The following is a 13713-nucleotide window of genomic DNA, read 5'->3' on the forward strand; positions in this document are numbered from 1 at the left end:
AGACCCTGTTTTTTCCCCTGTTCCCAGAGAAAGGAGATTTCCTGGCCCTGGATCTCGGAGGGACCAATTTCCGCGTCTTACTGGTGAAAGTTCGGAGCGGGAAGCGGCGAGTGGTTGAGATGCACAACAAGATCTACGCTATCCCCATGGACGCCATGGAAGGCACAGGAGAGGAGGTAAGCCCACCACTGTCCGCCAGCTCAGTGTGGCCCCTGGTCTGAGCCCAGATTCACCAGCCCAGGAGGATTCTATTTATTTAAATTATTCATTTGTGGGACATGGGCGTCACTGGCTGGGTCCAGCATTTATTGCCCATCCCTAGTTGCCCCTTGAGAAGGTGGTGGTGAGCCGCCATCTTGAATCGCTGCAGTCCACGTGCTGTGGGTTGACCCACAATGCCGTTGGGGAGGGAATTCCAGGATTTTGACCCAGCGACTGCGAAGGAACGGCCGATATATTTCCAAGTCAGGATGGTGAGTGGCTCGGAGGGGAACTTGGTTGTCTTCCCCCTGTATCTTGTCCTTCCAGATGGAAGTGGTTGTGGGTTTGAGAGGTGCTGTCTAAGGAGCCTTGGTGAATTGCTGCAGTGCATCTTGTAGATGGTACACACTGCTGCTACTGAGCGTCGGTGGTGGAGGGAGTGAGTGTTTGTGGATGGGGTGCCAATCAAGCGGGGCTGCTTTGTCCTGGATGGTGTCGAGCTTCTTGAGTGTTGTTGGAGCCGCACCCATCCAGGCAAGTGGGGAGTATTCCATCACACTCCTGACTTGTGCCTTGTAGATGGTGGACAGGCTTTGGGGAAGTCAGGAGGTGATGGAATACTCACCGCAAGATTCCCAACCTCTGACCTGCTCTTGAACCCACTGTGTTTATGTGGTGAGTCCAGTTGAGTTTCTGGTCAATGGTAACCCCCAGGATGTTGACAGTGGAGGATTCAGTGATGGTTACACCATTGAATGTCAAGGGGCGGTGGTTGAATGTCTCATTGGTGATGGTTATTGCCTGGGCATTTGTGTGGCTTCATGGTCAACACTGGGTTTTTGTTGAGTTTTAAAAAATTCATTGACAGGACATGGGCGTCGCTGGCTGGGCCAAGAATTTATTGACCATCCCTGGTTGCCCCTTGAGAAGGTGGTGGTGAGCCGCCATCTTGAATGGCTGCACTCTCCGAGGTGTGGGTACACCCATATGCTGTGAGTTCCAGGATTTTGATCCCAGCGCCAATGAAGGAATGGCCGATATATATTCCAAGTCAGGATGGTGAGTGAGCAACTCACCTCCTGATTCCCCACCCCCGCCAAAGCCTGTCCACCATCTACAAGGACACAAGTCACAGATGTGCAGGTTAGGTGGATTGGCCATTCTAACTTGCCCCTTAGTGTCCAATGATGTGCAGGTTAGGTGGATTGGCCATGCTAAATTGTCCCTTAGTGTCCAAGGATGTGAAGGTTAGGGGGGTTACCAGGGTAAATACGTGGGGTTATGGAGATAGGGCCTGGCTAGGATTGTTGTCGGTGCAGACTCAATGGGCCAAACGGCCTCCTTCTGCACTGTAGGGATTCTATCAAGTCAGGAGTGTGATGGAATACTCCCCACTTGCCTGGATGGGTGCGGCTCCAACAACACTCAAGAAGCTCGACACCATCCAGGACAAAGCAGCCCCGCTTGATTGGCACCCCATCCACAAACACTCACTCCCTCCACCACCGACGCTCAGTAGCAGCAGTGTGTACCATCTACAAGATGCACTGCAGCAACTCATCCTTAGACAGCACCTTCCAAACCCATGACCTCTACCATCGAGAAGGACAAGGGCAGCAGATACATGGGGAACACCACCACCTGCAAGTTCCCCTCCGAGCCACTCACCATCCCGACTTGGAAATATATCGGCCGTTCCTTCGCAGTCGCTGGGTCAAAATCCTGGAACTCCCTCCCTAACAGCACTGTGGGTGTACCTACACCACACAGACTGACTGATGTCCAATAACAATCCTGGAACTCCCTCCCTAACAGCACTGTGGGTGTACCTACACCACAGGGACTGCAGCGATTCAAGATGGCGGCTCACCCACCACCTCAAGGGGCAAAAAGGGCAATAAATGTTGGATCTGGCCAACAACACGTATCCCATGTGAAAATCCGAAAGAAAATTCCATCTCCGTGCATTGACTAATAGTTATCCGTCCGCCAGGATTCGGAATTCCGCTTATCCAACATTGTGACGTTGCTGTTCGTGCTGAGTGCTGATTGGCTCTTCCACACCCGAGACTACACGTAGTCTGTAACGCACTCTTTTCCCCCGGTCCCGAAATGAATCGCCGTGGGAATGGGCGGAGGTGCAAGTGGGTTCTTGGGGATGTGACTGGCACATCTTACGATATGTGATAGAACAAAGAAAAGTCCAGCACAGGAACAGGCCCTTCGGCCCTCCAAGCCCGTTCCGATCATGATGCCCCAACTAAAAACAAAAAAAGTCTTCTGCCCTTCCTCGGCCCTCTATCCCCTCCCTATTCATGAACCCATCCAGATGCCTCTTAAATGTTGCTAATGTGCCTGCTTCCACCACCTCCTCTGGCAGCGCGTTCCAGGCACCCACCACTTCCCCCGCACACCTCCCTACAACAAAGAACAGTACAGCACAAGAACAGGCCCTTCGGCCCACCAAATCTGTGCTGACTCAGATGCCTCTCTAATCTAATATTGCCACTACCTGGTCCATATCCCTCTATTTGCTGCCTATTCATGTATCTATCCAGATGTCTCTTGGACATTGTTATAGTATCTGTTTCCACCACTTCCTCTGGTGCCCGTTCCAAGCATTCACCACCCTCTGTGCGAAAAACTTTCCCCCCCTTACATCTCTTTTAAACTTTCCCCCTCTCACTTTCAACCTACGCCCCCGAGTAATTGACCTTTTGACCCTGGGAAAAAGACTCTGACTATCCACTCTATCCAAGCCTGTCATAATCTTGTAAACTTCTATCAGGTCCCCCCTCATCCTTCGACGCTCCAATGAAAACAATCCAAGTTTGTTTACCTCTCTTCATACTTCATATCCTCCAAACCAGGCAACATCCTGGTAAATCTCTTCTGCACCCTTTCCAATGCACCAACATCCTTCCAGTAGTGTGGCAACCAGAATTGTACACAATACTCCAAATGTGGCCGAACCAAAGTTTCATATAGCTGCAACATGATTGCCCAACTCTTGTACTCAATGCCCCGGCTGACGAAGGCAAGCATGCCACGTGCCGCCTTAATCGCCTTGTGTTGCCACTTTCAGGGATCCGTGGACCCGCACGCCCAGATCCCTCTGTATGTTAATGTTGCTATTTACAGGATAATTCGCACCTCATGCGCTTGTGTCTTGCGTTGCAGTTGTTTGACCACATTGTCCACTGCATCTCGGATTTCCTGGAATATATGGGGATGAAGGGCTGCGTTCTCCCGCTGGGCTTCACCTTTTCCTTCCCGTGTGAGCAGCGAAACCTGGATCAGGTCAGTTTTCCAGACAGTTTCTCATTCTGTACTGAATGATCCTTGTCTTTATTTGAACAGCATTTCAGTCGAACCATCCTTTAATTAAAATGGTTACTGGTTGAGTTAAAGCTCCTGGTTGGTTGAGTAAAATAATTTGTTAATTATTCAGTTAAAGCGAGGGCCAGATCTTTATATTAATAAACTTCTAAACGTTAGTGTAGAATAATCAACACCTTCCCAAATATTTTTACCGGGTTACGAAGCGAGGTACAGAGGATTAACCTCTGTGTCGTAACAGTGTCCATGATGGTATTGAATGGCAGAGTCGGCTCAAAGGACCGAATGGCCTCCTCCTGCTCCCTATGTTTTGCGCCAATCATGTCTCCTTCCCTCTTCCAGGGCATTCTCTTAAAATGGACCAAAGGATTCAAAGCGTCAGGCTGTGAGGGCGAAGATGTTGTAGATCTCCTCCGGGAAGCCATCAAGAGGAGGGAGGTAAGGACAGTTGGGCCTACTCCGCAGGCTGTCTCCATCCGGCTTCCCCTGAGGCTGGGCCCATGGGGAAGGGGAGAGGGAGGCTGCCGTCAAACATGATATAGTCCAGGGTACAGGAGGAGGCCATTCAGCCCCTTCCCCCACATTCGGTTAGTCCGTGGCTGATCTGCACCTTGATTCTTCACACTCTTACCACCCACAAACCTCCATCAAGTTTGGACATTTTCAGTTGACTCCAAGCCATTCACAACCATTTGTGTGGGACGTGGGAGGGTATAGTGTGATGAAGCTCTTTCTGATATCCCCACTCCCTCCATGTGAGGTGGGATTTATTTTTAAAATTATACCTGTTTGTGGATTCCCAGACAAAATAGTTTCTTATTCTCCCTCTCCTTCTCTCACTCCCCCTCTCTTTCCCCCCTCTCTCTCTTCCTCTTGCTCTCCCCCTCTCTCTTTCTTGCCCTCTCTCTCTCTCCCCCTTCTCTTCCCCATCCTTCTCTCTCTCCCCTCTCCGTCCTCTCTCCCCTTCCATGCTCCTCCCCTCACTGCCCCCCTCTATCTCTCTCTCTCCCGCATCCCTTTCTCCCCCTCCTTCTCTCTCCTCCCTTTATCCCCACCCTCTCTCACCCTCCCTCTCTCACACCTCTCTCCCCTTCCTCTCCCAGCCTCCCTCTCTCCCCCTCCCTCTGCCCCATTCCCTCTCTGCCCCATTCCCTCTCACCCCCCCTTTCTCCCTCTCTCCCCTTTCTCCATCTCCCTTCCCCTTCTCTCCCTCTCTGCCCTCCCTCTCTCCCACCCTTCCCCTCTCTCTCTCCGCCCTCCCCCTCTTTTCCCCTATTTCCCGACATCCCCCCGCTTTTTCTCCCATTCTCTTGATGGCAGGCACAGACAGGATGGGCCAAAGGGCCTCGTTCGGTGCTGGAAAACTCTACGACAGTGAGGCCAGTGTGAGTCGCAGAGTTGCCATTGTTAACCGGCTGTGTCTGGTGTCTCTCCCCCTCACAGGAGTTTGAACTGGATGTGGTGGCCATTGTTAACGACACCGTGGGAACCATGATGTCCTGTGGCTATGATGATCCGCTGTGTGAAGTTGGTCTCATCGTGGGTGAGTATTCGTCCAAAATAAAGCCTCGCCCCCGGCTCCTCTTCCCAACGAGAGTGGAGTTGAACCTCTCTCAGTCTCGGGTCGGGGGGTGGTCAGAGGTCATGATTTATGAGGGAAAGTTCTGATTGGTTGGCAAATGGTTCCGGCAACTGGGGTGAGAATCCACCTGGGAGCAGTTACAGAACCATCGAATCCCTACAGTGCAGAAGGAGGCCATTCGGCCCATCGAGTCTGCACCGACCACAATCCCACCCAGACCTATCCCCGTAACCCCATGTATTTACACCGCTAATCCCCGACTCGAAGGGCAATTTAGCATGGCCAATCCACCTAACCTGCACATCTTTGGACACTAAGGGACAATTTAGCATGGCCAATCCCCCTAACCTACACATCTTTGGACATTAAGGGGCAATTTAGCATGGCCAATCCCCCTAACCTACACATCTTTGGACATTAAGGGGCAATTTAGCATGGCCAATCCCCCTAACCTACACATCTTTGGACATTAAGGGGCAATTTAGCATGGCCAATCCACCTAACCTACACATCTTTAGACACTAAGGGACAATTTAGCATGGCCAATCCACCTAACCTACACATCTTTGGACATTAAGGGGCAATTTAGCATGGCCAATCCACCTAACCTACACATCTTTAGACACTAAGGGGCAATTTAGCATGGCCAATCCACCTAACCTGCACATCTTTGGACACTAAGGGACAATTTAGCATGGCCAATCCCCCTAACCTACACATCTTTGGACATTAAGGGGCAATTTAGCATGGCCAATCCACCTAACCTACACATCTTTGGAGTGTGGTAGGAAACCTGGGGGAAACCCACGCAGACACGGGGAGAACGTGCAGACTCCACACAGACAGTGACCCAAGCTGGGAGTCGAACCCGGGTCCCTGGCGCTGTGAGACAGCAGTGCGAACCGCTGTGCCGCCCATTTCAATGTTTCTCTCCAGTCCACCTGTCCTCCCAGACTGTCAGCCACCCAGAGGGCAGAGGAAAGCAGCTGCAAGAGGAGGTCCGTCCCTCGAGTCAACCACTCTCTCCCCCCACACCTGAGCCCATCACCTGCCCTTGCCCCACTCGGGCCTGTACCCAACCCATCGGGAGACTTCACCCATTCCTCCCAGTGAGCGTTGCAGTCCCTTTATCTCCCTTGCCTGTGAGCTGTTCAGGCAGCACAGTGTTGTCCAGATAGACACGGGTCTCTCAAACCTCCCGAATCTCCTGAACTTTGGGCCTCGTGGGTGTCTCTGACCTTCCTCGTTCCAGGCCTGAGTCCCGCGGGCCGAGAAAACTTTCCCTCCACCCTCATAAAGATGTCGCCCTTTTCGAATCTCCCGGTGTGAGGCTCGTGTTAAATGTTGATGCCGCTCCCAGGAAGAGCCTTGGGATATTGGAGTCCCATTTGGAAATAGAATCCCCACAGTGCAGAAGGAGGCCATTCGGCCCCTCTGAGTCTGCACCGATAACAATCCCACCCAGGCCCTATCCCCGTAACCCCATGCATTTACCCTAGCTAGTCCCCCTGACACTAAGGGGCAATTTAGCATGGCCAATCCGGGGTTAATCTCGAGGTGGTTTGTTGTCCACAGGGACTGGCTGCAATGCCTGCTACATGGAAGAGATGCAGAACGTGGAGATGGTTGATGGGGATGAGGGGAGGATGTGCATCAACACAGAGTGGGGTGCCTTTGGTGACAATGGCAGCCTGGATGACATCTGGACGGAATTTGACCGTGAAGTGGACCGGCTCTCGATGAACCCCGGCAAGCAGAGGTAGGGGTGGCCCCGGGGGGAAAACCCTTCCCAACCGGATCTGATCCCCCCCTCCCCGCTCGGGGTGGTGGGGAGGGGTACCACTGTGTTCACTCTTTGGTGAGGCCACAGCTGGAGCACTGTGTGCAGTTCTGGCCGCCACATTATAGGAAGGATGTGATTGCACTGGAGGGGGTGCAGAGGGGAGGTGATGGCCTAGTGGTATTATCACTAGACTATTAATCAATGAATGTTCTGGGGATCCAGGTTCGAATCCCGCCATGGCAAATGGTGGAATTTGAATTCAATAATAAATATCTGGTATCTACTGCGATTGATGGGCTGGTGGTGATGAATAAAGGGTCAGAGCAGTGAGGGGGGATGGGGAATGGGGGGAGGGATGGGGAATGGGGGGAGGGATGGGGAATAGGGATAAGTTATCCGGAAAAAGAATACAGCAGGATAGAGATAGGCTGGAAAATTGGGCGGAGAAACGGCAGATGGAATTTAATCCGGACAATTGCAAGGTGAGGCATTTTGGTAGATCCAATTCAGGTGGGAGCTATAAAATAAATGGTAGAACCATCAGGAGTATAGACTCAGAGAGATCTGGGAATACAGGTCCACAGATCCTTAAAGGTGGCAGCACAGGTGGAAAAGGTGGTGAAGAAAGCATGTGGCGTGCTCGCCTTCATCGGACGGGGCATCGAGTATAACAGTTAGCAAATTATGTTACAGTTTTATAAAATGTTGGTTAGGCCACATTTGGAATACTGTGTCCAATTCTGGTCACCACACTACCAGGAGGATGTGGAGGCTTTGGAGGGAGTACAGAAAAGGTTTACCAGGATGTTGCCTGGTATGGAGGGCATTAGCTATGAGGAGAGATTGAATAAACTGGGATTGTTCTCCCTGGAAAGACGGAGGCTGAGGGGGCGACCTGATAGAAGTTTATAAAATTATGGGGGGTGTGGATAGGGTGAAGAGTTGGGAGCTTTTTCCCAGGGCAGAAATGACAATTACAAGGAGGCACAAGTTCAGGATAAGGGGGGAAAGGTTCAGGGGAGATGTGCGGAGGAAGTCTTTTACACAGAGGGTGGTAGGGGCCTGGAATGCGCTGCCCAGTGAGGGGATTGAGGCAGATACGTTAGCGACATTTAAGACTTATCTGGATCGACACATGAACAGACGGGGAATAGAGAGATACAGGCGGTTGGTCTGGATAGGACAATGTGATCGGTGCAGGCTTGTTGGGCCAAAGGGCCTGTTCCTGTGCTGTACTGTTCTTTGTTCTTCTTTGAAAGCGAATCCTGTTTCCGATGGGCAAGTCTGCTATTTTTCACAGCCGGTGGTAACAAGAGTCTTTTCCCCTCCCCCTCCTTTCTGATCCACCCGGCAGGTTTGAGAAGATGATAAGTGGCATGTACCTGGGGGAGATAGTCCGCAACATCCTCATCGACTTCACCAAGCGAGGGCTGCTCTTCCGGGGTAAGATCTCTGAGCGGCTGAAGACGCGGGGCATCTTCGAGACCAAGTTCCTGTCTCACATCGAGAGGTGAGTGACTTGGGGCTGACGGCGGAGGGGGCAGGGGGAGGGGAGGTTCGAGGCAAGACGAGGGTGGCGGGGGACACAAACATTGGGAGAAAGATAGAAACATCGAAGATAGGAGCAGGAGGAGGCCATTCGGCCCTTCAAGCCTGCTCCCCCATTCATCCCCCATGGCTGATCATCCAACCCAATAGCCTAATCCTGCTTTCTCCCCATAATCTTTGACCCCATTCGCCCCAAGTGCTATATCCAGCCTCCTCTTGAATACATTCAATGTTTTGACATCAACTACTTCCTGTGGTAATGAATTCCACAGGCTCACCACTCTTTGGGTGAAGAAATGTCTCCTCACCTCCGTCCTAAATGGTCTACCCCGAATCCTCAGACTGTGACCCCTGGTTCTGGACTCCCCCACCATCGGGAACATCCTCCCTGCATCTACCCTGTCTGGTCCTGTTAGAATTTTATAAGTCTCTATGAGATCCCCCCTCATTCGTCTGAACCCCAGTGAAAACAAACCTAACCTGGTCAATCTCTCCTCACACATCAGTCCCGCCATCCCCGGAATCAGCCTGGTAAACCTTCGCTGCGCTCCCTCGAGAGCAAGAACATAAAAGGACAAAGCACAAATTAATTACAGCACAGGAACAGGCCCTTCGGCCCTCCAAGCCTGCACCGAGCATGCTGCCCGACTGAACTAAAACCCCCAACTCTTCCCGGACCATATCCCTCCATTCCCATCCTATTCATGTATTTGTCCAGACGCCCCTTAAAAGTCACTATCGTATCCGCTTCCACTCCCTCCCCCGGCAGCGAGTTCCAGGCACCCACCACCCTCTGTGTAAAAAATCTGCCTCGTACATCTCCTTTAAACCTTGCCCCTCGCACCTTAAACCTGTTCCCCCAAGTAATTGACTCTTCCACCCTGGGAAAAAGCTTCTGACTATCCACTCTGTCCATGCCCCTCATAATCTTGTAGACTTCGATCAGGTCGCCCCTCAACCTCCGTCGTTCCAGTGAGAACAAACCAAGTTTCTCCAACCTCTCCTCATAGCTAATGCCCTCCATACCAGGCAACATCCTGGTAAATCTTTTCTGTACCCTCTCCAAAGCCTCCACATCCTTCTGGTAGTGTGGCGACCAGAATTGAACACTATATTCCAAGTGCGGTTTAACTAAGGTTCTATAAAGCTGCAACATAACATGACTTGCCAATTTTTAAACTCAATGCCCCAGCCAATGAAGGCAAGCATGCCGTATGCCTTCTTGACTACCTTCTCCACCTGCGTTGCCACTTTCAGTGACCTGTGTGCCTGTACACCCAGATCCCTTTGCCTATCAATACTCTTAAGGGTTCTGCCATTTACTGTATATTTCCTATCTGTATTAGACCTTCCAAAATGCATTACCTCACATTTGTCCGGATTAAACTCCATCTGCCATCTCTCTGCCCAAGTCTCCAACTGATCTACATCCTGCTGTATCCTCTGATGGTCCTCATCGCTATCCGCAAATCCACCAACCTTTGTGTCGTCCGCAAACTTACTAATCAATCCAGTTACATTTTCCTCCAAATCATTTATATATATTACAAACAGCAAAGGTCCCAGCACTGATCCCTGAGGAACACCACTTGTCACAGCCCTCCATTCAGAAACGCACCCTTCCACTGCTACCCTCTGTCTTCTTTGACCGAGCCAGTTTTGTATCCACCTTGCCAGCTCACCTCTGATCCCATGCGACTTCACCTTCTGCACCAGTCTGCCATGAGGGACCTTGTCAAAGGCCTTACTGAAGTCCATGTCAACAACATCCACTGCCCTATCCTCATCAATCATCTTCGTCACTTCCTCAAAAAACTCGATCAAGTTCGTGAGATACGATCTCCCCTTCACAAAATCATGTTGCCTCTCACTAATACATCCACTTATTTCCAAATGGGAATAAATCCTGTCTCGAAGAATCCTCTCCAATAATTTCCCTACCATTGACGTAAGGCTCACCGACCTGTAATTACCTGGATTATTCTTGCTACCCTTCTTAAACAAAGGAACAACATTGGCTATTCTCCAATTCTCTGGGACCTCCCCTGTGAGAGTTTTAACAACACCAGGTTAAAGTCCAACAGGTTAATTTGGTAGCAAATGCCATTAGCTTTCGGAGCGCTGCTCCTTCGTCAAATCACACTCCATCTGGCGAAGGAGCAGCGCTCTGAAAGCTAATGGCATTTGCTACCAAATAAACCTGTTGGACTTTAACAGTTAAAACTCTTACCGTGTTCACCCCAGTCCAACGCCGGCATCTCCACATCATGACCTCCCCTGTATCCAGTGAGGATCCAAAGATTTCTCTCAAGGCCCCAGCAATTTCCTCCCTTGCCTCTCTCAGTATTCTGGGGTATATCCCATCAGTTCCTGGGGACTTCTCTACCTTAATGTTTTTCAAGAATCCCAATTTCTCCTCCTTCTTAATCTCAAAATGACTCAAACTATCTACACACCCTTTCCCAGACTCATCATCCACCAAGTCCTTCTCTTTGGTGAATACTGACGCAAAGTACTCATTTAATACCTCGCCCATTTCCTCTGGCTCCACACATAGATTCCCTCCCTTGTCCTTGAGTGGGCCAACCCTCTCCTTGGCTACCCTCTTGCTCTTTATATATGTTTAAAAAGCCTTGGGATTTTTCTTAATCCTGCTGGCCAATGCTTTTTCGTGACCCCTTTTAGCCCTCCTTACTCCTTGCTTAAGTTTCTTTCTACTTTCCTTGTATTCCACACTTGCTTCGTGTGTTCCCAGCCTCCTTGCTTTGACAAATGCTTCCTTTTTCTCTTTGACTAGGCTCACAATATCCCTCGTTATCCAGGTTCCCAAAACTTGCCATACTTATCCTTCATCCTTACAGGAATGTGCCAGTCCTGAATCCCTATCAACTTGCACTTGAAAGCCTCGCACATGCCAGATGTTGATTTGCCCTCAAACATCTGCCCCCAATCTACATTCTTCAGTTTCTGTCTAATATTGTTGTAATTAGCCTTGCCCCAATTTAGCACCTTCACTTGAGGACTAACTTATCATTATCCATCGGTACCTTAAAGCTTACTGAATTGTGGTCACTGTTCCCAAACTGCTCCCCGACTGAAACATCGACCACCTGGCTGGACTCATTCCCCAATACCAGGTCCAGTATGGCCCCTTCCCTAGTTGGACTATCGACATACTGTTTCAAGAAGCACTCCTGGATGTTCCTTACAAACTCTGCCCCATCCATGCCCCTAGCACTAAGTGAATCCCAGTCAATGTAGGGGAAGTTAAAATCTCCCATCACAACAACCCTGTTACTTTTACACCTTGCCAAAATCTGCCTACCTATCTGTTCCTCTATCTCCGGCTGGTTGTTGGGTCGCCTATAGTAAACCCCCAACATTGTGACTACACCCTTCCTATTCCTGAGCTCTACCCATATTGCCTCGCTGTATGAGCCCTCCGAGGTGTCCTCCCGGAGTACAGCTGTGATATTCTCCTTAACCAGTAGTGCAACTCCCCCACACCTTTTACATCCCCCTCTATCCCGCCTGAAATATCTGTATCCTGGAATGTTAAGCTGCCAATCCTTCCTCAGATAAGGAGACCAAAACTGCACACAATACTCTAGGTGTGGCCTCACCAAGGCCCTGTATAATTGCAACAACACATCCCTGCTCCTGTACTCGAAACCTCTCGCAATGAAGGCCAACAAACCATTTGCCTTCTTTACCGCCTGCTGCACCTGCGTGCTTACCTTCAGCGACTGGTGCACAAGGACACCCAGGTCCCTCTGCACACTCCCCTCTCCCAATTTACAACCATTCAGGCAGTAATCTGCCTTCTTGTTTTTGCTTCCAAAGTGAATAACCTCACATTTATCCAAATTATACTGCATCTGCCATTGATTTACCCACTCACCCAACCTGTCCAGATCATGCTGAAGGATCTCTGCATCCTCGTCACAGTTCACCCTCCTACCCAACTTGGTATCATCTGCAAACTTTGAGATGTTACATTTTGTTCCCTCATCCAAATCATTAATATATATTGTGAATAGCTGGGGTCCCAGCAACGATCCCTGGGGCACCCCACTAGTTGCTGCCTGCCAACTTGAAAAGCACCCATTAATTCCCACTCTTTGTTTCCTCTCTGCCAGCCAGGGAGGGCCGAAGGGCCTGTTCCTGTGCTGTAATTTTCTTTGCTCTGTGTTCTTTGAAAGTGGAATTGAGGGTTATAAATTCGGATCAGTCAGGGTCTCATTGATGGGCCGAATGGCCTACGTCTGCCTCATGCTCTTCCTACCAATGTATGCCAGGCCCCCATTTTGCCTCGAGGGAGTCGCGCTGGGCCGCGAGGGTTAACTCCCCATTTTGCCTCGAGGGTTAACTCTTGCCCCTCTCTGCTTGTCCCCAGCGACCGGCTGGCTCTCCTCCAGGTACGAGCCATCCTCCAGCAGCTGGGCTTACAGAGCACGTGTGACGACAGCATCATCGTCAAGGAGGTGTGTGGCGTGGTGTCGCGCAGGGCCGCGCAGCTCTGCGGCGCCGGGATGGCTGCTGTTGTCGACAAAATCCGGGAGAACCGCAACCTGGACTACCTCAAGGTCACCGTCGGGATGGATGGGACACTGTACAAGCTGCACCCACAGTGAGTCACCCCCCGGGGAGGGCGGGAGCCGGGGGGAGGGAGGCGTCCGGCCTGGGGTCAAACCCAGCCGCACAAACCCAGCACCGTCTCGTACCCCACAGTGACGTGGCAGGAATGTCAGCGGACTGGGAATCCAGAGCCCGTAGCCAGGTCCGAGTCCGACCTGGAGTTAACAATCCCGAATTGGGAATGTAGGCCGGATCTCTACCACCTGGGCGAGGGCTCCGACAACGGAACTCTCCGTTGATCTCGGGCGGGAATCTCCAGTCACGCCCGAGGGTGGCCATAAAATCCCACAGACAGGAGGAGGCCACTCAGCCCATCGAGCTGGCTCTGCCATTCCACACTGCTGATTCAGCACTTGTGTCCCACACTATCCCCCGAACCATAAGATATAGGAGTGGAATTAGGCCATTTGGCCCATCGAGTCTACTACACCATGGCTGATAGGTTTCTCATCCCCATTCTCCCGCCTTTCCCCCGTAACCTTTGACCCCCTTACCAATCAAGAACCTATCTATCTCTGTCTTAAATACACTCAGTGACCCGGCCTCCTCTGTGGCAATGAATTCCACAGATTCACCAAACCCTCTGGCTGAAGAAATTCCTCCTCATCTCGGTTCTGAAGGG

General features: G+C 51.0%; 1 protein-coding gene across 1 annotated transcript in view; it reads left to right on the forward strand.

Annotated features, from left to right (window-relative positions):
* The window catches only part of LOC144510042 (hexokinase-2-like), a 53163-nt gene that overhangs the window by 36376 nt on the left and 3074 nt on the right, over nt 1-13713 (forward strand). The window contains exons 10-16 of the mRNA XM_078239256.1: nt 28-176; nt 3382-3501; nt 3883-3978; nt 4984-5083; nt 6698-6881; nt 8260-8415; nt 12850-13083. Coding sequence (XP_078095382.1) covers nt 28-176; nt 3382-3501; nt 3883-3978; nt 4984-5083; nt 6698-6881; nt 8260-8415; nt 12850-13083 — 1039 coding nt within the window. The remainder of the gene's footprint in view (nt 1-27; nt 177-3381; nt 3502-3882; nt 3979-4983; nt 5084-6697; nt 6882-8259; nt 8416-12849; nt 13084-13713) is intronic.

The sequence above is a fragment of the Mustelus asterias genome, chromosome 22 (assembly GCF_964213995.1).
Source record: "Mustelus asterias chromosome 22, sMusAst1.hap1.1, whole genome shotgun sequence".
In the NCBI taxonomy this organism is placed as follows: domain Eukaryota; kingdom Metazoa; phylum Chordata; class Chondrichthyes; order Carcharhiniformes; family Triakidae; genus Mustelus; species Mustelus asterias.